At 43.2% G+C, this 22,760-nt stretch overlaps 1 protein-coding gene across 8 annotated transcripts in view; it reads right to left on the bottom strand.

Moving 5' to 3' along the window:
• Nucleotides 1–1,301: 1,301 nt before the first annotated feature.
• Nucleotides 1,302–22,760, bottom strand: part of CBFA2T2 (CBFA2/RUNX1 partner transcriptional co-repressor 2) — a 146,930-nt gene continuing 125,471 nt past the window's right edge. For 6 of the 8 annotated variants that reach the window (XM_038572021.1, XM_038572024.1, XM_038572025.1 and 3 more), the window contains 4 exons: nt 22,302–22,497; nt 13,119–13,187; nt 10,361–10,551; nt 1,302–6,218 (listed from right to left, as the gene is read on the bottom strand). In XM_038572021.1, coding sequence (XP_038427949.1) covers nt 5,919–6,218; nt 10,361–10,551; nt 13,119–13,187; nt 22,302–22,497 — 756 coding nt within the window. In that variant the 3' untranslated portion in view covers nt 1,302–5,918. The remainder of the gene's footprint in view (nt 6,219–10,360; nt 10,552–13,118; nt 13,188–22,301; nt 22,498–22,760) is intronic. The other 2 variants (XR_005377762.1, XM_038572020.1) reach the window with 2 other exon arrangements.

The raw sequence follows: 22,760 nt of genomic DNA, 5'->3' as shown, positions 1-22,760 counted from the left end.
ATATCCTGTTATTGTTCTAGGTGGTGGACTGCAGCATTGGGCAGCTGCCAAAAGACTGGCAGTTGGCACCATCTGCATGAAAGATCATACAGCAGAGCCCCCACCTTGCCTTCTGGGGCCGTGGCCACAGCCCAACCTGAGATCACTCCCTTTGCATTTTGAGGGCCTGTGAAGCTGGTGGTGCCAAGAAGCCTCTAGGGCAAGGCTGCTTAGAAGTAGGTCTAGGGCAGGGGCGCCTGCATTGGTCTCAGGGTCGTGTGACCAAGTCCCACATCTGCCTCCGTACTCAGCATGGAGTCTCATTGTCCCTTTCCCTCTCATGCTCTCTTTCTCCAAATAAGTGAAATCTTAGGGGAAAAAAAAAGGTCTAGGGCAGGTGACAGGAGTGAGGATGGGGCCAGGGCCTTGGGAAGTGAGTCCTCAGGTCACTGGCTAGGAAACTGACCCTATACATACAGGTGTGCATGGGTGTGTCTGCACCAATTTGGGTCATGTCACAACTGGTTAGACCACCTCAGAGCCTTGTTAAGTACAACACAGGGTCTGCGGGAAGCACCGCAAGCTAGTGGGTGTTCTGGGAAAGCAGTTTGAATGCATGCTCCAGGGATCCAAGAAATGTTCAGTTCTAGAACTCCCACCTCGGAAAATTAACCCAAAGAAATAAATCCCGTGAAGGAAGATGTTCACTTCAGTATGTTAGACACGGAAAACTTGAAAGCAGTCCAATTACCTGGGAGGAGGTGAAGAGTTAAGAAAATTATAGCCTCAATTAAATCATACAACCACTAAGGAAATAAATGTATAGGCAACAGTGAACTCATAGGACTTAACATCAATGTAAAGGAACAGGAATGAATATTCACAAGTCCAGGTATGTTAAAAATTTCTAAGGAAATACATACGAGCTATTAGAAAAAGTACCTACAAGTCCACTACATCTGCTTGAGGCTTTTTCTTTCTGTGGTTCTATTTTCTGTATTTAAAGACCACTTAATGGGGAGGAGAGCTAGTGAAGAACCGGGAGTGTCTGTAAGCTGTTGCTGCCCTTGACTGCAGGCCCAGAATGGGCAGCCAGCCTGACCGGGCCTGGGCCCCTCACTGGCTTCCCAGAGGCCTAGAGCTGAAACTAGCTCCTTAGCAGTACCTCTGCCTTCCACTAGCCTGGGTGCTCTTTAGATCATGGCAAGAACTGCTGGAGGCCCCCCCACAAAAGAAGGCGGAGTGTACACAGAAGTTAGCCGACAGGACCTCTTATGGTGGTATGTATACCACCTTCCCTGCCAGTCCCGTTCCAGCTCGAGTCAGAAAAGGAATATAGCCTTTTTATTGACTACTTTTAGGTAGAACAAACTAAATACATATTTAACAGTTTTGGTTCATTTATACAGTACATTAAATAAGTTATGCACAGAGTTAAGTAACAAAAATTCCTATCTGAGTAAAATGACAAAGCACAGAGAAACCAGACTACCGCATCCTGTGGGTGCTTTCACATTCATCATACCCCCCCTTAAAACCACACTCGGAGGCATAGTTTTCTATTTATTTACATTATTGGCTTTCTTTTATGGATGGAGCTTTTGTAGCCTCATCAGGAACTTGGAAAGCCGTGAAAGTGGACTGAAGGCTGCTGAGCCAAACAGCACTTTCAATCATTCACCTAATGCTTATTGCTGCTTCTCTCTGCCAACTCCAATGCAGGGATGGGGCTGTCTTTGCCAGCTGCCAGCCGCACATGCCCTATTTGGTATAAGCATGAATGAGTGTACACTGGGCAGTTGTGGGCCTGACCAGATGGGGTCTGCAGGGGAAGTGCCATGTCTGGGGTTGTGGAGGGCAAGGGGGACATAAGGTCCACCCTCAGGCCTCCTAACCTTCTCCTGGCTCAAGATGGAAAAGGTCACCTGCACCATCATCTTTGGAAATGAGCATGTCAACACACGTGGGCAAAGAGGCAGGTAGTCAACGTTTTGGTTTCATAAGAACTAGACACTCAGAGCTGAAGGGCCCTATTCAGCAGCTCGCCCAGCCCGCTATCACCCCGGACAAACTGGCCCATGCTGGAACAGTCCAGATCCCTCTGGCTTTTCTTACATTTGGTTCAAACATGCCACCACCCAATTCTCTGCAAAGAGCTAAAAAAAAAAAAAAAATCCCAAACAAAAGACAAACCCCCCCAAAACCAAACCAAACGCCACCCACCCCCAAATCTATGTTGGCTTGGTCTACTGACCTGGTTCTGACACCAGTTCTGACAAAAGCTTCGAAAATGTATTCTATTTTCAATGATATATTCAATCCATAATCCCTCTATAGTTTCCAGGACAAATGGCTACCTGGTCATTATGCTTTCATTCTGAAGAACTCCCTACCATACAATTCCAAAGTGTTGCTGAACCTTCAACTCCACTTGCTGAAATATCATCTGGAACTACCCAGAACAAGGTCTACACCCTTTGTAAGCAGGTGACAGCCCTGGGGATCAATCTGACTTTGGAACAATGCATACAGAGTAAAGTGTAGATTTTCTGGCTAGAAGCTGAAGATGCTCATGCTGACACCAAGTGAGGAGCTCCTGGTAGACTAACAGGCCCAGATAAGCAAATGATGTCCATACTGCAGTCAACACCACACCGATCTGTGCTAGGTAGATGTGTCTGGCCTCTAGACTTATATCCACTAGTATAAGTATGACTCAGCAGTGTCCAAGATCCACTTGCTCTGTAACCTCAGGGTCACATGACTGTGCCTGAGCACATCTGCTTGAGGCCCACCCCTGGAGCTGCAGAGACCCTCCAAAGTCGAAGCCCCACTCATGCTCACAACTCCTAGGGTGGGCTCCCTATTCCTGAGCAGGTATAATTAACCAACTTCTTCCCAAGACCATTTGCCCCACCAAATGGAGTCAGGCGTGATACAGGTGGCAGGGACCCAGAGGACTGAGGTAATGAAGATCCAGCCCTTAAGCATCAATCAGAACATTTAAAGATGGCTCCCAGTTTGGCCACTTGGCCTTCTCTGGGTTCTGCAATCATTCCTCGCATGTAGAGGACAACAAAGTCTCATATCCATCAGTGACCCTCAGTGGTTGATGCTGAACACTGGCCCCATCCTCCAGATGTGCTCTGCTGGTGGGCAGGCATGTGTTGCATTTGCTGTACATTTCCACACTAGTATCGAAGAGCCTGGAACTGCCCTGACATGACCTTCAATACCACCACTTACCACGACTCTGATCCCCTTGGTCTTTTTTGTCCCCCCAAATAGTAACTATCAAGGTTGGTCCTCTAAGCAGCCTGATTATATAAAGATGATTTGAGTCTAATTACATGGAAGTGAGAAGCCTGAACTTGTACTCCAAACTTGTATCTGGGATGGTGAGCAGACAGTAGAAACCAAGTGGGAAAGCTGGACTCACCCTGGCCCCTTCAACCCCTCTCCCCCCACCCCAAGACAGTGCCAAAGAGCAGGAAAATTTCAGATAAGGATGATGAAGAAAGGGATTCTTTACATCTAAATAGGAAGTCTTGAACAGATATCCTAGCAACCTAGATGTGAAAGTGACCAAAATTAAAAGCAAGTGGTCTGAGAACTGAACTAGAGTGTAGAGTACTACCCAGATTTTCAGCCTGGCCTCTGGGCAGCACATGAACAAAACAGTCTAGAACAGCATCACAATAACTCTGCAAACTTAGCTGTTGTTGAGAACCAGAGCCCACAACCGTCAGATAGGACCTGTATAACAAAATGAAACCTTAGCTACAGAAATTAACATGGAGTCTGATGAATAGTATTTGTTGGTTTGGGCTCTTGATTTCAAGAAAGATTCCCAGGAAAAACCTGGGCTACTCTGGCTAGTCTGGTGGCCACTGAAAACTTCCCCAGGTGTTCATCTTGCCAACGAAATGACCACGAACTGAGGTCAGACCCAACAGGTGCCACGAGATAACCTCTTCCTCTGCTCCATCACCTTCTCATGAGATATCCCCCCCCCTTTTTTTTTTCCAAGTGGCAATGTAGGCAAGTCCTGCCTAGGGTCCTAATTTCATTTCTGTTGAAGTCAGGATGTACCACCAGTTGCTGCAGTTTAAGGAATTCCACAATAAAGTTAACATTATTCTGTTATTCATTCTCTGGATATGCCTTACGTTATGCAATGGAAATCTAGGTATTTTAAAGGTGCCTTGCACTGAGTTTCTTTGTAAGATAGACAATCTTTAGGTAAAGTAAATTAGGGACTTGAAAGTTCTCATAGAAAGCTACACTTGTATGTGAGGGCAATGCTACTATACTGATTCTTTTTCCTTGATGAGACTGAGAGCTTTTATTTTACTCTGGCCAGCACACAGAAGATAGCCATCTAAAGCTGGTCTTTCATGGGCCAGCCAGAGCAGAGCCAACCAAATCACCCCAACTGATTGCTTGAGTCAAGAGGGTGCTGGAGGCTTGGAGGTGGACGGAGAGAAGGTCAGGGTCATTGGGCTCCAAACAAAACACAAATGGTGGGGAAGAATATATGCTGCAGTTGTTCCTAACATTGTAGAAGGGGTATAGGTGATGTCAACTTTGGAAAGCCAGGTAAACACATCTGGAAAACTCCCTGATGATGGGAAGAAAAATTGGTAAGCCTCTCTCAAAATGGCTGTCATATTTCATGGAACATTTCTTAGCTCAAGGGGAAGCTATCAAATAGATAACATAAGGGAAACCGAGATTGTATGCCTGATAATAAATTGATGTAATATGTATTATGGACAAGGTTTGAAGAATTCTTTCAGGTCCAGGAAGGCTGCTGAGATGTGACCAGGTCTTGACTGCTGAGGCAAGTCCTAGCCACAACACATCACATCCTATGGGACAATCATATCAAAAGGGGCCAAACACAGACCACGAGAAGAAAATCCGCACGGTGATCTGGACATGCGTGGTCTGAAATAAAAGGGACACAGAACAAGAAGACTGTGCAAACAGCCAAGCGGTGACAAAAGGTTCTGCATTTCCAATAGATCATCCATTCAATGATTTGACGATACTAGTTTGGCCAACATGCTCAGAGAGAACAGACTATCCACAATTGAGTCTCATTCTCCTGCAGACCAATCCATGCGCTGGAAACTATTTTCTGCATAAGCAAAATCAAGTAAGAGAAAAAAATGGGTCCAAACTAAAGTAGCAAGCCAGGTTGGAAAATCTTGTCCAAAATGATCTGTGATGCTTGGAGGAAGTTTTATTTGTATTTTCATTATTATGGGTGCTTTTAGTGAAACAGTGACTTCTTTCCTGTGATTTCTGATAATCTTAACAAGTCTGAACAGCAGGGTCGAGGAGAGTCCTGAGTGCTGCTTTTGCCTGCCCAAAGTCCTGGCGGGGCTCATCAGCGGCATCTGTGAAGGGTAGAAATGAAGGTAAAGTTGCTGTTCTGGGGCAAAAGAGGCCACCCTGGCAGAGGGGATCTCCTCTGCAGCCTGCTGTCAGTCTCCAGGCCTCTGCTGCAGGATGGTGTAGTAGGAGGCAGTGCATGGGGCGAACTACCTCCAGCCTAGTGGGGCACCTCTAACAGTCTGCTGCCTTAAGAGGCAGGGATGGGAGCTGGTGGTCTACACTGAAAAGGGGCCGGCCATGCCAATTTCAGCTGGGATAGGAACAAACCCGGAAGCCCAGGAGGGAGGTGGCAGCTCTGGCCAGCTGCCCATGTGCAGAGAGAATGGCACACTGGCTCCCCCAAGAACACAGACAGGAAACTGGGGCAAGTGTCTGAAGAGGCTGTGGAGCAGTGTTTGCTGGGCTTGCACTCTTCCTGTCTCCACTTCACTTTTTTGCCAATGACCCAACATCTAATTGCACTGGTTCAAACAGCCAGACCCCCTGTGCCATGTTTTGTGGGGCTGTGAGGTCATCAGAAGAAGGGAGTCTGGGGCTCAGAGTCCGTTGGTGTCAATGGCTGTCACAGAGGCGGGTGTTGAGGAGCGTGAGGTGGTTGCGGAGGTCTTGTCCAGAGCCGGGCTTGGCACACTGCAGTCGGTGGACCTGGCTGAGGAGCCCCTCCCTCCAGGAAGCAGTGGCCGGCTCTGGCTATGGGGACTCTGGCCATGCAGGTTCTGGCCACAAAGGCGGTGGTGCCGCTCCCAGTCCTTGTGCTGGCAGAAAGACCCACAGTATCGTGCAATATTGCAGCCACTGCAGGTCTCACTGGCTTTACGGCCACAGTTCCAGCAGTTCTGCAAGACAAGGCAAGGGTTAGTTACTTGGCTCTTGTGAGGCAGGCTTAGCACCCTCTGTCATCTGCACTGTGCAAGGAGATACACATGCCTCTCTGAATTTCATTGGTATAAGAGGCAAACTGCCTGCCACGGGTTGGCAGGACGGCAAGGCCAAGAGTGCCAGGGAAGGGCAGGTGGTAGTTCTCGCCTCCCGCTGAAGGCACCTACTCACTGTTTTGACTCACATTTAATCCTCAGTGACCAAGCTAAACCCTGTCCCAGGGTTCCTGACACCACACATGCACACGCGTTTAGATGTTTTTTCTCAACAGAGGAATAATCTTGATTATTTGCACCCACAACATCTGATGCTTTAAAAAAGTCATCTGCCAGGGGGCCAGGAGTGTGGGTAGTCATCCTCTGTGCCTATTCTCCTTTCAGGGGCGTGTCTCATCACAGGTGGGCTGGGAGTCATGGGACTACTAGCTTGTTTAAGGGAGCCCCTGCAACACCTCAGAGCTCAGGGCCCTGGAGATTTTCCTGCTACTCTTTGTACGTGCCAAGGGAGGGGCAGGTATTGCTGGGCTTTAGCAGAAATGCACTGGGGGGTGGGCAGGCTGAGGAAGGGAGAGCATCAACTGAGAAAGCATGAATTCTGACAGAAGCTATGAGCCAATAAAACTTGGGTAGAGCTGTGAGTGGCAGTCCTGTGAAAGCAGCAGCAAAAACAGTCATTGAACAGACAGCATCATGCTTCTTCCAATTAGCTAAGAAGGGAAGAGCAGCACCATGGAGAAGGCTGCCACTTCTAGCACCTGCCCAGCGTATACCCCCTGGAAGTCTCTTTCCAGAAGCTCCCCTGAGGACTCCACCAATGAGCCTGCACCTGATGCCCCCAGGACCCACTCAGAAGACAAAATGCCTCTGGCATTGGCAGGTGAAACTACCAGGAAGAGGCCAGGCTTTCTTAGGTCTCAGGGAGGACCTGAGCACCAACCAGCTGGCCACCAACCCCCACCACAGGGTCTCTAGAATGGCAGAAGCCAATCTGAGGCCTGGTCTGACCAGTCCATAATCCCCTTGGGGAAGAAATGTAATCTGGACACTTGCTCAAGTATAAAACAACAGACAAATTCTTGAGGCCACCTAGCCCCCTTTTGCATTGTGCAGATGGGACACTGAAGAGCCAGGCAGGCAGGTTCGTGCCTAAAGATATACAGTGATTACATGGCTATGCAAAGTCCTGGAACCTGGACCCCCTGACTCTGCTAAACTCAAGATCCATGTTTAGTTTTGAAGAGCTTACAAAGGATTGCAGACTTCCTTCTAACACAACAGACTTCTCAGGAAATACACTCTAGGGACTGTGCAGACTTGCCCAGCACCAACACCACAGGACCAGAATAGGGAACAGAGATGTCTTTCTTGGGATGTATTTACAGATCCTCAAGCAAAAGACACTCCAGAGAACGTCACACTTTTAAGTCTGATAGACTGACTCCCAACGATGTTTTGGCAGAGCATTAACACTTATAGGGAAGAAACCAGTTACTGCCTCCATGGGGCTACCGTGGAAACACAGGTCAATGTGTCAGCCTCATGGTCAGCCCCAGCTGAATGAGAGAGCCTCTATTCCCTCTCTGTTTAAGCCTGCAAGAGCATCTCAAACCAGGACAGGGTTTTTTGTTTTTTTTTAAAGACTGTATTTATTTATTCATGAAAGACACACAGAGAGGCAGAGACACAGGCAGAGGGAGAAGCAGGTTCCATGTAGGGAGCCCAACATAGGACTTGGTCCCAGGACCACACCCTGGGCCGAAGGCAGACGCCCAACCACTGAGCCACCCAGGTGTGCCTAGGACAGAGTGAGTACCAAACCACTAGTAAGTACTTTCACCTTGGCTGCCATTATGTATCTAAAATAGATTATTTCATAATTTATGGGACAAAATGAAGACAAACAGACCCCCCACCAGAGGTAGATCATAGAAATCTAAGAACATGGTTAGTGTCAGAGCAGCTAGAGCAGTCAGAGCAAAGAAAGTGTCAAAAAAGACTCTTTTAGGTTTCCTTTTCCTGTGTCTTTTTCCCGCAACCACAAGGCTTTCTGCCAAGATATAAGGCAAAAAGTGTATTATTGTTATAGTCACCCTTCAGATCAGCATTCCTCAAAGGTAGAGCAACACATACGGCCAAACAGTTCCTTTGTAGCTAGTGGGAGAAGGTTATAAACCTTTTGAGTTACTGACCAGGGAAGTCACCAAGGGGATTCTAGAATTTCCTTAAGCACAGATCAACAGTCTATGCCACTACTATAGGTTCCCCTGACATCTGGAAGTGAATCCTTCCTATGAAACTTTTCATAAACAGAAATGGTGTAAAGTGGAAAAGCTATCAGCATTAATTTATCTGGAAAAATTTTGAGTGTTCCCAGACCCAAAAAATAATTTCTCTTAGGCTTTTCTTTAGGACACATCTTGTTAATGATGCATAATATAAATTGAGATAAAGATCACAGACCCAGTTCAAAGCTCCTGCAGCTGGATGCTGAGAGTGGAGTTCCAGGTGAAGGAGCTTGCCAGGGCTGTTCTTGCTGTTCAAGGTGTATGCTGCCTCTAATAGCTTGCTGCATAACAAATGCTGAATGCTGCTTTTGCCTTTTGCCCTTTCTCATTAAAGTGAAAATTCTCTTCAGATTTCTTCAAGCAAGGGAAAATAGGTACTAACATAGGCCTTTTGTAAAAGCAAAGGTGTAGTTTGCTGGCATGGATGCTGGTGTGTGCCTCACCTGTAGGCCACTTTGTACACTGTTTAAAATTATAGGTCCTTCATAGCACAATGCTATAAGTGGTAAGCTGGGATTTAAACCACACAGTCCAAATCCAGAATTCATGGTCTTAGCCAAAATGTTCCACTACTTTTTTGGAGGCAGACACAGTTAAAGATAAACATAGATATAAAAGCAGGTAAATATGAACAGATACAGAATTAAATATAACAGAGATGTCACTGCTCAAAAACCATTCTAAAGAAAAAGTAGGAAGAGAAAAAGGGTAAGAAAAGGGCTAATGGAAGTATTTTCTCACAATTCAGTGTCCTTGTTGGGGTGCAACAGGCATTTTCCCACATCCACTGTGATAGCCAAATAATACTTAGACATGTTCCTCTTCACATGGCCACACCTGGCACTACTATACTGAAGGGGACCATTTACATAGGATTAGACAGTAACAGGGCAGCCCGGATGGCTCAGCTGTTTAGCGCCACCTTAGGCCAGGGCCTGATCCTGGGGACCCGGGATCGAGTCCCACGTCAGGCTCCCTGCATGGAGACCGCTTTTCCCTCTGCCTGCGTTTCTGCCTCTCTTTCTTTCTGTGTACACACTCTAATGACAAACCCCTAGTTCTTTAGGTCTCAACTGGTAGATGGATCTGCCTCTTACACAATTAGGCTTGTTTCAGGACTTCAAGTTTATCTCAAATCTGAAAAATGACTGAAATCAAAGTTACAGAAGAACTTTTATATCCCAAAAGACTATGTTTTTGTCCTATGCTTTTTTCTTTTCTGTTTTGTCCTCATTGTGGTACAAGAGTGTCCTGTATAGAAGCATCACCGTGTTCTGGGTCTTGGAGAGATGGGCAGGTCTGCCCGACCTGTCACTTCAACCTATAAAATAACTATCCTCGTTATAAGCAGAACAAATGCTCTAGGGCCCTGTTATCTCCTTACCCCTGTATCCTGGTTTCAGCACTGAGGGATTCTATCAGTGAAATTCCTTAAGCCACAGTTTCCTCATTTAAAATTGGAACCCAACAAACAATACCTACCTTACAGAGTCACTGTGAGGCTCAAAAAGGCAACACACACCCTTAACTCTGGGTCTCTGGCACATGATGAGCCCACTAGTCAAAGGTAGTCATCATAATCAACAAACTTTGTCTTCAGGGTGAGTTTTTAAAATTGAAACTGATACAATGAGCTGATTTATGTAAGAATCATTAAGAAACAAAATTATTCTGGTATTAGAAAAATCAGAACCATCTAGTTCAAGAGCTGACTGTTGTGTCTTAGTGCCTAGCACTTGAGAAGAAAACAGTGGGCTCGGTGACTGAAGCTGCCCCAACCCCAGCCCTGGCCCCCAGGGCTAACAGAACTCTGACCTCTGTTGACTCTTCTTGCTCATTTATGACGAGGAAGGCATCCTCTGCCGCCTGCCGTTTGACGTCTGCTATAGTTTGCTCCATCCGAGCTCTCTCTGTTGCAATCACTTCGAAGGCTTTTTGCTCTGCCTCAGCAACAGCTTTCTGTACTTCTGACATGGCCTGAATTTTCACCTTATTCACAGCTTCTTCTAGAAGAAAGTGACAGTAAAATCAACTGGCCGAGAAATCTTTTCCCTCCCATTCTCTGTCACTTGCAAGAAGGAACGGAGCTGAAACAAAAGAACTTTTCCAAAAATACACAGGGTTTAACATATGACATACACATTCAGTTTTCTTATACTCACTCATCTGTTCATGTGCTCATTTGTTGGGTGTGTAGATGGAAGTGGGCACTGTGCTAAGGGCTGGGGATATCTATAGGATGACGACATAGTCCATATTCACCTAACTGTGATCAAGTACAAAGGTGGCCTGGGGTGCTTGACATATGTCAGTACAGGAGACAGAGTTCCAAGGAGAAAAGTGGTCAGCTCTACAAGTGGCAGGGGAGAATTCAAGAAAACGTGTCCTGGTTGACATGGTAGGTGGAAATGAATTTTTGGAAAGTCCTGCATCCCATGCTAAGGCCTTTGGTTCTTCTTCTAAAGAAAACATGAATTCCTGAAAGGTCTATGCAAGGAGAAAGGACTGAAGGCAGAGACAGTCTGGGAGAGGCAGGGGGCAGTAGAAATCCACCTGATAGAAGAGACTGAATTTAGGCATAATCAAGTGGCACAGAAGAAGGTATGAAGCAAGATGAGGCCAGTAGCATCTAAGGGTCCAGAGGCAGAGGTGAAATTGAAGAGTGATAGTGCTATGAAATGAAACAAATAATAAACAAAATGCCATGCGGAGGCAAGTGAGAAGATCAAAGTGTCCCTGGGACATCCAGTCAGGAGGCAGCTGGGTATATAAGACTGAACTCAGCAGAGAATGGCAAGCTGAAGATACAAATGTAGGCATGCCAGGAACCTGGGCTTCCAAAGCCCTGTCCAAAGTTATGATTGTCCCACTTGGTCACAGATGACAGCACAGCAAAGACTTAAATCCAGCCATTAACACTAAAGTTTGACTCTTAACCAGTTAACCAATGTACCTCCCAAGTAGGAAATCACTATTACCATGCACAAGTTAGATCTTGTGCATGGTAATCTTTCTCTCTACCTTAACAATTGCTACCTTCATTTCCCATAATTTTAGTCTACTTCTTGGTAATACGTATTTCCCCATTTCCAACTGCAATGATGTTTCCAAGTTGCCGTGTAGTTTTCCAAATTAAAAAAAAGAAAGAAAGAAAAATAAAGACTTATATATTTGTGTGTGAGACAGAGGGAGAGAAAGAAAGAGTACAAGTAGGGGGGGAGGACAGAGTGAATCTTCAAGCAGGCTCTCTGCTGAGGGCAGAGCCCATAGTGGGGCTCGATCCTACAATCCTTGATATCATGACCTGAGCTAAAACCAAGATGTGGACATTTAACCAACTGAGCCACCTATGTGCAAGCTATTTTTAATGACAAAATAGCATTCTGTGGTATTGCACTGTAAATTCACATAGAATATACTAAAAATGCTAATTTTACACATATTGTCTTTTTTTTTAAACAATTTGTGTGGCTAAGTTTGGATCACATGCTTTTGAAAGGAAGAATTCAAAAGCATGAAACAGGAATGATTTTAAGAATTTGCATGTACTGGGGTGCCTAGCTCAGTCAATAGAGTGTCAATTCTTGACCTCAAAGCTGCAAGTTCAAGTCCCATGTTGAGTACTTAGAAATAAGATCTTAAAAAAAAAATTTGCACATACTCAAGGCTGGTTACATGTAATAATTTCATATGTAAAACTCTAATGAATCATTTAGTGTCGTTAACAAGATCCTCTAAAAACAGGTCAACAAATATGTCAATAAAGACTCTGGGGGACTTTATCTTGTACTTTCTTGACAGTTGGAACAAACATTTTGCAGTATGTTTATTTGTATTTCTCACAATGTGTTCACATCTTTAGTTCATTTGTTTATAATGGTCTTGATGGTCCTGAAAGAGTCTCTATGAAGGACAAGTATTAACTTTTGTAAAAGTAAATTTTATCTTAGGAAGAAAAGCAAGAACCGTACTGGACTACAAAAAAATGGTCCTGGAAAAGGGAGTGTAGAAGAAAAAGAAAGCTCATGTCTGGACAAGGGCAGCAACAGGGACATGAGGCTAGTTTCACCCAGTGGCTTACCACAATAGGCAGACCACTTTTCTTTTAGCCTCCTAGAAAATGAGGCCCACCAAGAACAGTCTTGACAAAGATGGAGATAACAAAGGTGAAAGGAAGAGTGGAGGGCTGTTGCAAGACCAGAATGTATCAGGTTATGTGCGAACACAGTGTGTGTAGATTCAAGTGAAGCCAACAGGCAAAAATGAACTGAGCTATATGCTCAGAAATAAGGCTATAAATATAGAAGGAAAAGTTGGTTACTTAATGCCTCGGGGTGACCTAGCAGAAAGGCATGCAAGGAGCTTCGATGGACAGTCTGAAGTCATTCTAAATTCTTGACCTGCAGAGTAATGTGAGAGGAAGTCCGGATGTAAGTGAAAGCTTGAAGTGGAGTGGCAGGAGCTGAGAGTTCTGAAGAGAAAATAAGGAGACAACCACCTTTCCCCCAAACATGTGTTGCATACTCGCACAAATTAGTGAGTATGTGTGACCTAGAAGCAGACAGATACGTACCAGTTTTTTTCCAAAACTCCACAGGTACATATCCTGTTCCTGGCCTACTGCTGAATTCTCGCTGTGTATCTACAGAAAGGATAAACAGCACAGGGTTAGACATGATCTATACCAACATGTTTCATTTTTATGAAAATTTTTTAATGAAAAATTCTGACAAGGAATAAAATCAGATTACAAAAAAGTACACTAAATGTGTGGTTTTAAAACACACACGCATGCCTCAAATAGTAACGGTATTTCAATTCAAAGTAGTGAGATTTTTTTTTTTAAATTTTTATTTATTTATGATAGGCACACAGTGAGAGAGAGAGAGAGGCAGAGACACAGGCAGAGGGAGAAGCAGGCTCCATGCACCGGGAGCCCAACGTGGGATTCGATCCCGGGTCTCCAGGATCGCGCCCCAGGCCAAAGGCAGGCGCTAAACCGCTGCGCCACCCAGGGATCCCCAAAGTAGTGAGATTAAAAGTGATCTTCACTTTCTTATTTTATCTATATGTCCTTATTGTTTTTCCTATAACCGTGGATGTATTTTTAAGATACTTCCTAAAATGTAAACATAAGTACAGATAGATACTTATACAAATATATGCATGTATATCCCTATCCAATATAACAATTCCCATCGTGCATAGATCTCTCTTAACTGCTCTGTAGACATGTCAGAGAATATGGCTTTTGTTTCTTGGTAACTCTGAATTTGGGGTGGGGGAGGGTAACTTTGAATTTTTACAGGTGATTTATTTATTTATTTTTTAAAAAATTTTACTTATTTATGAGAGACACAGAGAGAGAGAGAAGAGAGAGAGAGGCAGAGACACAGGCAGAGGGAGAAGCACGCCCCACGCAGGGAGCCCAATGTGGGACTTGACCCCAGGACTCCAGGATCACGCCTGGGCCGAAGGCAGGCAGTAAACCGCTGAGCCATGCAGGGATCCCCTTTACATGTGATTTAAAGAGGTTGCCTTTAAAGTTTCTTAAAATGCTTATAAACAAATAAAAAGCAAGTAGTAAAGAAAATACTCTGATATGGAATAGTGCATTTCAAATGTATCCCAAAGAGGCACCCCAGTGGTAACCCCACTGGTAGGGGTTGTATAAACACACACACACACACACACACACGTTTATTGTGATTTTAAGATATAATATTTTATAAGAAGAGGGCCCATTAAGCTTTTTTTTTTTTTTTTAAATGAGTCAATTCCAGCAGACTTTCAAATTTCCTTATGCTTTACTGAGGCTAAGCTGAAAAACAGATTTTATGCTCTGAATACTCACCAACCCATGGTGCAAAAAGGAATCAGGGAAACAGTACAGCGGGGGAGGGTAGCCTGGCATGAAATGTTTGCCAAGGGAGGTTTATAAAATGGTTACTCCTCATGAGAATGCTTCGCAACTGGCTGTAAACTGGTCTGGGACAGGGACGGATTCCCTCCCATTCCAGGAGCTATCGGCACAAAAAACCTACTGCTGTATTCCCCAGATAGCTAGGAGGGGATAATGAGGCACCATTTAGTACACTCACAATGTTGTACAACCATCCCTACTATCTAATTCTCAAACATTTTCATCATCCCAAAAAGAGACCCCATAAGTTTAAAATATTGACAGAATTAATACTTTTTGCGACACTGGGCTCTCTAGGAAGCGCTACTATGGAAAACAGAAGGGCTCTATTTAACACGGGTGAGATTCCTGATCCATGTAGCCATTTGTCAAACACCTAGAAACTCAAGGATGAGACTCATGAAATAAAAATAGGGAAAAAATCTAGGATCAGAAGAATCAAGTGACACAAGCTAAAGAAGGCAATGGATCAAATTCAATGGAATCTTTTTTATTAAGATTTATTTATTTATTGGTTTGTTTATTTATTTATTTATTTATTTATGAGAGAGAGAGGGGGGTGGGGGCAGAGACACAGGCAGAGGGAGAAGCAGGCTCCATGCAGGGAGCCCGACATGGGACTCGATTCTGGGACTCCAGGATTGCGCCCTGGGCCAAAAGCAGGCGCCAAACCACTGAACCACCCAGGGATTCCCTCAATGGAATCTTAAGTAAGGAAAACCAGTGAGAAAAAAGGATTGAGTGTGTAGACAAGCTACCACAGGTTATTAAATGATAGAAGAAACATTTGTTTACTTGTGGGGATGTGAGGTAAGTCCTGATCAACCAAGGGAAAAGCTACTTCATTTCTGTTATCAATATGCCTTGGTCATATTCATTGTATGTGCCCAGTTCCTAAGATTTTATTTATCTGACAGATGTAAAAGGTGAGAAATCTAACCTTAAAGGAACTTCTCAGATTACTCAAAACATAGCTGGAAACTACATACATTTAATATGGCATTTCCATAAGTCAGAGTAACTGTACTTCTAAACCCAGAAAGGAACAAAAATCAGGATTTTCAACTGGTTCACTAAGAAAAGCAGAGTTTCAGAGGCTACTGTAATCAAAGGCAAGACAGATAACGTAAATAAATCACAATGGTATTTTGGCTATTTAAGAGAATGCTCTAGTTCTTAGGAGAAATAGAACAAAACATTTAAGGATGAGTGTCATGATGGTTGGGGGAGACTGAACCTACATCTACCTACTCATCTATAATGAGGTAAAGCAAATATGGCAAAATGTGAAAAGTGAAACCAGATAGAGGGCACATGAGTGCTCTCTGTCTTACTCAAAACATTTTTATGTGTTTGAAAAACTTCAAGATAAAAAATTGGGGAAAATGTTCTTTAGTATATATATAGAAAATTCTGTAAGAGCAAACAAATTTCTTAATAAATGAGTCTATGGGAGCAGGAGAGAAACAGTGGGTGGTGGCAGGTTTTTCATAATTTGTAGGTTTCTGTAATACTTGCCTTTCTTTGTTTTTTTTTTTTTTTTAAAGATTTTATTTATTCATTCATGAGAGACACAGAGAGAGGCAGAGACACAGGCTGAGGGAGAAGCAGGCTCCTCAAGGGGAGTACAATGCAGGACTCCATCCTGGGACTCCGGGACCATGCCCTGAGCCGGAGGCAGATGCTCAATCACCGAGCCACCCAGGTATCCCAATGTTCGCCCTTTTTACAATGTAACCCATTTAAAAAACTGAGGGAATAACCAAATTAAAATACTCAAGAAAGGGCAGCCCAAGTGGCTCAGCGGTTTAGCACCACCTTCAGCCCAAGGCCTGATCCTGGAAATCCGGGATCAAGCCCCACGTCAGGCTCCCTGCATGGAGCCTGCTTCTCCCTCTGCCTGTGTCTCTGCCTCTTTCTCTCTCTCTCTGTGTTTCTCATGAATAAGTAAATAAAATATTAAAAAAAAAACAACTCAAGAAAATACAGTGGATCAGCTATGAGTGTGTGCTGGTTCTAGAATGCTATACTTATAATCCGTACTAGTAATATGACTGTTTTGGCCAACTTTTTAACTTATTTAAGCCTCAGTGTTGTCGTCTGTCAAAGAATGTAATAGCAATTCCTATATCTCAACAGACAGCTTTGAAAGCACATGTGAGGGGGAATCCCTGGGTGGTCAGTGGTTTAGCGCCTGCCTTCGGCCCACCACGTGATTCTGGAGTCCCAGGATCAAGTCCCACATCAGGCTCCAAGCATGGAGCCTTCTTCCCCCTCTGCGTGTGTCTCTGACTCTTTCTTTCTCTGTGTCTCTCATGAATAAATAAAATCTTAAAAAAAAAAAAAAAGAAAGAAAGAAAACACATGTGAAACTTTAGCACTGGCTAGAACACAATAAGAATCCAGATAAACTATGATTATTAAATTTGAATACTAATACGGTCAGAAAGATCAATGAAGAAAACAGACTGAAGTATTCAACAAAATGGAGTATTAGTAATTATATCATTTCAGTATCTAAAGGATGGGTGGGTATTCGTTATTTGATGGTAGTAAGTTTTAAATTAGATTGCTAATACCCAAATATACAGATTTGAATGTAATGTAGATGAAATCGGTTGTATATTGGATGAGGATGAAGGTCAAGGAACAAAGTATAAAAGGAAGTGATGGATTTGATTCCATAAATATTAGCTATCTTATCCATCAAAAACCAGTTGGGGTAAGAGGTGGGAGAGAAAACAAAAACCAAGATCAAATGAATAAAAATACCTATATTCACAACGTATTAATTTTATAGCTAAGAATACATCCGAAGGCAAAAATGCAAGATGTTTGAAAAATCACAGGTCCCATCTTAGTCCAATTAAATCAGAATCTTGACATGGGGCCAGGGCATCAGCAATTTTCCAAAAGTATCCACTTTTTGTTTTGTGATGTCATGGGCACTTAAAGTTAAACTACTGAAAGAATGTGTGTGACTTAGAATCCAGCATTAGTGAGTAAGGTCTTCCAAACCATACTAGGATCACCACCTCTCTGTTGGTCTTACATATTTTCTATTGTAACACTGTTAAAGTGTCTTTCTTTAGGTATTGCTACATGCTGATTATTTCAACTGTGGCCATTACTGGCTAACCAGCCATTTCATTCTCTTTTAACCTCCATTCTCACTCTATCACAGACATATTCACAATTTATTCCCCTTCTGTTCCTCCAGAGATATTCAAATTCTGTTACACCGGTAGTCAATATTTACAGTATTGAATGTAAATACTAATCCCAGTTGAGTCATGTGGTTCAGATTCTATGAATCTTTTTTTTTTTTTTAAGATTTTATTTATTCATTCATATGAGAGAGAGAGAGGCACAGACACTGGCAGAGGGAGAAGCAGGCTCCATGTAGGGAGCCTGACGTGGGACTCGATCCCGGGTCTCCAGGATAATGCCCTGGGCCGAAGGCGGGCGGCTAAACCACTGGGCCACAGGGGCTGCCCTGAATCTTTTTTTCTTTTTTAACAGATTTTATTTATTTGATTGGGGGGGGGGGGGGGAGTACACAGACAAGCAGGGCAGCCAGAGGGAGAAGAAGAAAGAAGCAGGCTTCCTGTGGATCCCAGGACCTTGGGATCATGACCTGAGCCAAAAGCAGACCCTTAACTGAGCCACCCAGGTGCCATCTATGAATCTTTTTATATACTTAACAAGTTTTTTTTTTTTTTGAGAGTTAATAATTGCCTTGTTTAGTGTAATTATTTCTCAATCTTAACTTCTCTTCCTATTGTATAAATTACTTTTTTAAAAAGATTTATTTATTTATTTATTCGTGAGAGACACACAAAGAGGCAAAGACATAGAGGGAGAAGCAGGCTATCCCACAGGGAGTGTGATGCAGGACTCGATCCCAAAACCCCAGGATCATAACCTGAGCTGAAGGTAAACACTCAATCACTGAGCCACCCAGGTGTCCCTATTGTATAAATATTATAAATTTCATTTTCTTGAAAAAACTTCTAGCAAGCTTTTGGGCTATTACAGCCTCAAATGCTCGTGGTACACTCTGTTGCTTAGGACCCTCCCTAACCAGGCTAGGCATTCCCTTATGTTGATGGGTCCTGTTTAATCAATTCCATGGCTTCTACTTTCTGATTTACTTCCCTCTTTTAAGGTATATCATACCCTGTTGTGGTAAACCATGATAAAGGGTAGATAGGAGGTACATTTTTCAAAAAAGATTTATTTATTTATTTGAGAGACAGGGAGATCAAGTGGGAGCAAGGGTGCTCCAGTGAGGGGGGCAGAGGGAGAGAACCATCAAGCAGACTCCCTGCTGAGCGCAGAGCCCAAAGCTGGGCTCAGTCTCAGGACTCATGAGATCATGATATGAGATGAAACCAAGAGACTGACCCCTAACCAAGCCATCCAGGTGCCTTAGGAGGTACATGTTTTGAAAAATTGTGGGTGATTAATTAAAATTAATGGTTTTGGTTTGGTCAAAAAATTTTTTAAACATTTTATTTATTTATTTATTCATTCATTCATTCATGAGAGACACAAGAAAGAGAGAGAGAGAGAGGCAGAGACACAGGCAGAGGGAGAAGCAGGCTCCATGCAGGAAGCCCGATGTGGGAGTTGATCCAGGGTCTCCAGGATCATGCCCTGGGCCGAAGGCAGATGTTCAACCGCTGAGCCACCCAGGCGTCCCGGTTTGGCCAATTTTTTACAAAGATTTATTGATTTACTTTAAAGAGAGAAAGAGAAAGTATGTGTGCTTGAGCCAAAGGAGAAGAAAAGATAATCAATCCCAAGATTTCACACCTAGTGTAAGGGCTCAATGCCATGACCATGAGATCATGGCCCCAACCTGAAACCAAGAGTCAGATGCTCAACTGACTGTACCACCTAGGTGCCCCAGGTCTAGTACAGAATTCTAAGTTAAAATAACTTTTCTTCAGAGTTGTCTTCTAAGTTTCTTTTCTTCTCTTCTCTTCTCCCTTCCTTCCTACCTTCTTTCCAAGATTTATTTATTTATTCATGAGAGGTAGAGACAAAGGCAGAGGGAGAAGCAGGCTCTCTACAGGGAGCCCAATGTGGGACTCAATCCTGGATCCTGGGATCACGCCCTGAACTGAATGAAGGCAGATGCCCAACCGCTGAGCCACCCAAGTGTCCCATTTTCTAAGTTTTTTTTTTTTTTAATTTTTTTTAAATTTTTTTTTTTTTTTTTTTATGATAGTCACACAGAGAGAGAGAGGCAGACATAGGCAGAGGGAGAAGCAGGCTCATGCACCGGGAGGCCGACGTGGGATTCGATTCCGGGTCTCCAGGATCGCGCCCTGGGCCAAAGGCAGGCGCCAAACTGCTGCGCCACCCAGGGATACCCATTTTCTAAGTTAATGATGCTGATATTTGTTTCTTCTCCAGTCTTGTCTAATTTATAGACTGGTTCAAGTTGGAATACTGACATTCAGTTCTGGATAATTAAAAAAAATTTTTTTCAGTAACTATCTTCCCTATCTATTCATAGTTTCTGAAACTCATCTGATTTGGATGAATAACAAGTTCATAAAAATATTAAAGTGAACATCCACAAACCTATAGGTCAAAAAAGACACTTCCAGCAGCCCTAAATCCCCAAGAGATGGCTAGTGGTAAGCCACAGTCCTGTTTAAAGGATGCTGGCCAGACTTACACTCCTACAGTCAAAAGAGCTCATAGAGATGATGAATGCCCAACTCTGTATTCCATCACCTATAGCCTCCATCCTACACCCCCAGAGAAAACCATTCTCTTGATCTCTATGATGATATTTTCTTTTTTTTTTTTTTGATGATCATTTTCTTGTTTTTCCTTATGCTTTTCCTACTTATTTATGGTTCCTTAAATAAAATACCAAAATACATCCCTTGTTGTCTGAAGCAAATTTATCCCTGAAAATATTGTGACTTACCAATGTTCAGATAGAAGGAACCTATATTTGATTATTTTACATGGGAAAAGTAAAAATGCTATGCAGTATCTTAGTGAATTTCTCCCCAAATCACCAAAACACTTAAATACTAAACATGTAAGTAAATAAATCACCAGCAGTTTCTGTACACCCAAAAGATTTAAAACACGAATTATGAAAAAAATAAAAAATACACACAAATCACAGATTATCTAATTATTTAAAAGTCATTGATATGTCTGTGTGTTATGTCCAAGAATACTGCAGAATGTAGAACAGTGCTGCTCCAAATGCTAGTCTGCACACCACTTTGGTCCATAAAGAGATCGGGAACTTACGCCAGAATGCCCGACCACTATGTCTCTAAGCACACTGTTTAATGTAGAGGACTCTTCTCAAAGTAAGCAAAAGTGTACCCCAATACATGCTGTGGCAAGCTTCTCATACGATCACAGTCCAGTAACAAACTGGTTTAGAATGGTTTTGGTCCACATTTTGAATAGCATGATTATTTAGGAGACGAATGATGCTTTCTTTCTCTACTGCAACAAACAGTAAAATAAAAATATAAAATATGTATACTATGTATAAATAAAGATACTGAAAAAGATGAATAGAGAGTAATGCAGAGTAATGTTTTAATTCCCCCAGCAAGACTTGCCATCGGGGCTAGAGAAGAGCTGCCTCAGGACTGCAGCTCACTCTGCACTGCACTGTATGCCACTCACCTCGACACACGCAGACTGACTGTTAGAACGTAGTTGATTTGGTTGGGGAACTTTGTATGTTTCTGCAAGTTGTTATAGGGACTACTTATGAAGGTTCAAATGGTGAGGGATATGATGAGCTCTGAAGTTATCTGTACATTTGTATATATGTATTGATTAACTGATCAGTGGATAGATTGATTGTAATCTCTACACCCAACATGGGGCTCAAACACATGACCCTGAGGTTAAGAAACACATGCTCCTCTGACTGTGCCAGCCAGGCAGCCCAAGCTCTAAAGTTTTTATAAAAGGAATCACACTGCAGCTACAAGTGTTCTTTGATGTCTTAATGTGATATCCTGCACAATGTTGCTCATCTATGGCTGCCTCAAGAGTCAACTCTGTGGGAGGGGTGGGGAGTGGGATCCTTTGGTTACCAATGTCTTTGCCTCTTTTATTTTGAAGTCTTTTTTAGACTAACAGCTGTTGTCTGTGGAACATGCTAGGTCTGTCACAATAAACGATTCATTCTCCCTGGTGAAAAGATGGAGCTTGAAGTGGGTAGGTGGATGGGGAAAAAGGCTGATCACAGATGGCCTCTCATTTAGCTGTGTCTTTGGATAGGACACCTTTTCAGTTACTAAATGAATGTGATGGAACATTTTGGGGGAAAACACTGTGGCACTGCATGTATCCCGGATTGAGAGAACAGTTGTTCATACCTCTGCATCTTCAGGCTATGAAAAGGCAAGATGGGATAACTCAGCTTGGTATAATAGAATTTTTTATAAAGGCCTCCAGACAGAGGATGATAAATGGTATTTTCCTGGATGGGGAGTGAGAGGGAGAGGAGGGAAGATGACAGGAACATTTTTAGATTTTTCAGGGCTACTACTGAGGAATAAATGTGATGTACATGAGAATACCTAGGACATTCAACCAGGGAGACAACGATTCTTTCATCATCACCTAGCACACACAGAGAGAGAGTTAAAAACAGAATAAAACCATTAATATTCTCATTATCCCCAAGTTAAATAGTATTTCTTGAACCTGCCATGTACTGAATCCTTGACATATTTTATCATTTACTCTTCAAACTTACCTGGGTCTTTCTAAGTCCACAATCTACCAAAGTCTTCCCTGCCATCATAGGGGAGACTCCTCCCTTACCATTGCTGAGAGAATCTGCACTCCCGGGACTGTGCTGCCTGGAGACCAAATCACTCCCTGTCTTCCTCATCTCTGTGTTTTCGTTACATCTTCTTTTCCAGTAGTTGAGTTCTTCACGATCAGATTCCTGACAGCGCCGCAGAACCGCCATGGAGCGCCTTGTCTTCTCTACCATTTCCATAATGCAATTCAGAGCCTAAATCAGAGAGGAAGTCAGGCAGATATAAGATTAGGACTGTCAAATAACCAATACTGAAAATTAAGGACAGGTAAACTATAAAGAATGAAGGCTTAAGTATCTTACAGGTTAGCAATATCAGCCTATATATGAAAGCCTTGCTTAACAGCTTCTTTTTACTTATTTATTTAATTTGGTGGGGAGGGAGACAGAATCCTAAGCAGACTCCATGCCCAGCACAGCCACAACATGGGGTTGAATATCACAATCCTGAGATCATG

The sequence above is a fragment of the Canis lupus genome, chromosome 24, assembly GCF_011100685.1.
Source record: "Canis lupus familiaris isolate Mischka breed German Shepherd chromosome 24, alternate assembly UU_Cfam_GSD_1.0, whole genome shotgun sequence".
In the NCBI taxonomy this organism is placed as follows: Eukaryota; Metazoa; Chordata; class Mammalia; order Carnivora; family Canidae; genus Canis; species Canis lupus.
The sequence above is the reverse complement of the archived record's forward strand: the minus strand, read 5'-3'. Positions and strand labels throughout refer to the sequence as shown.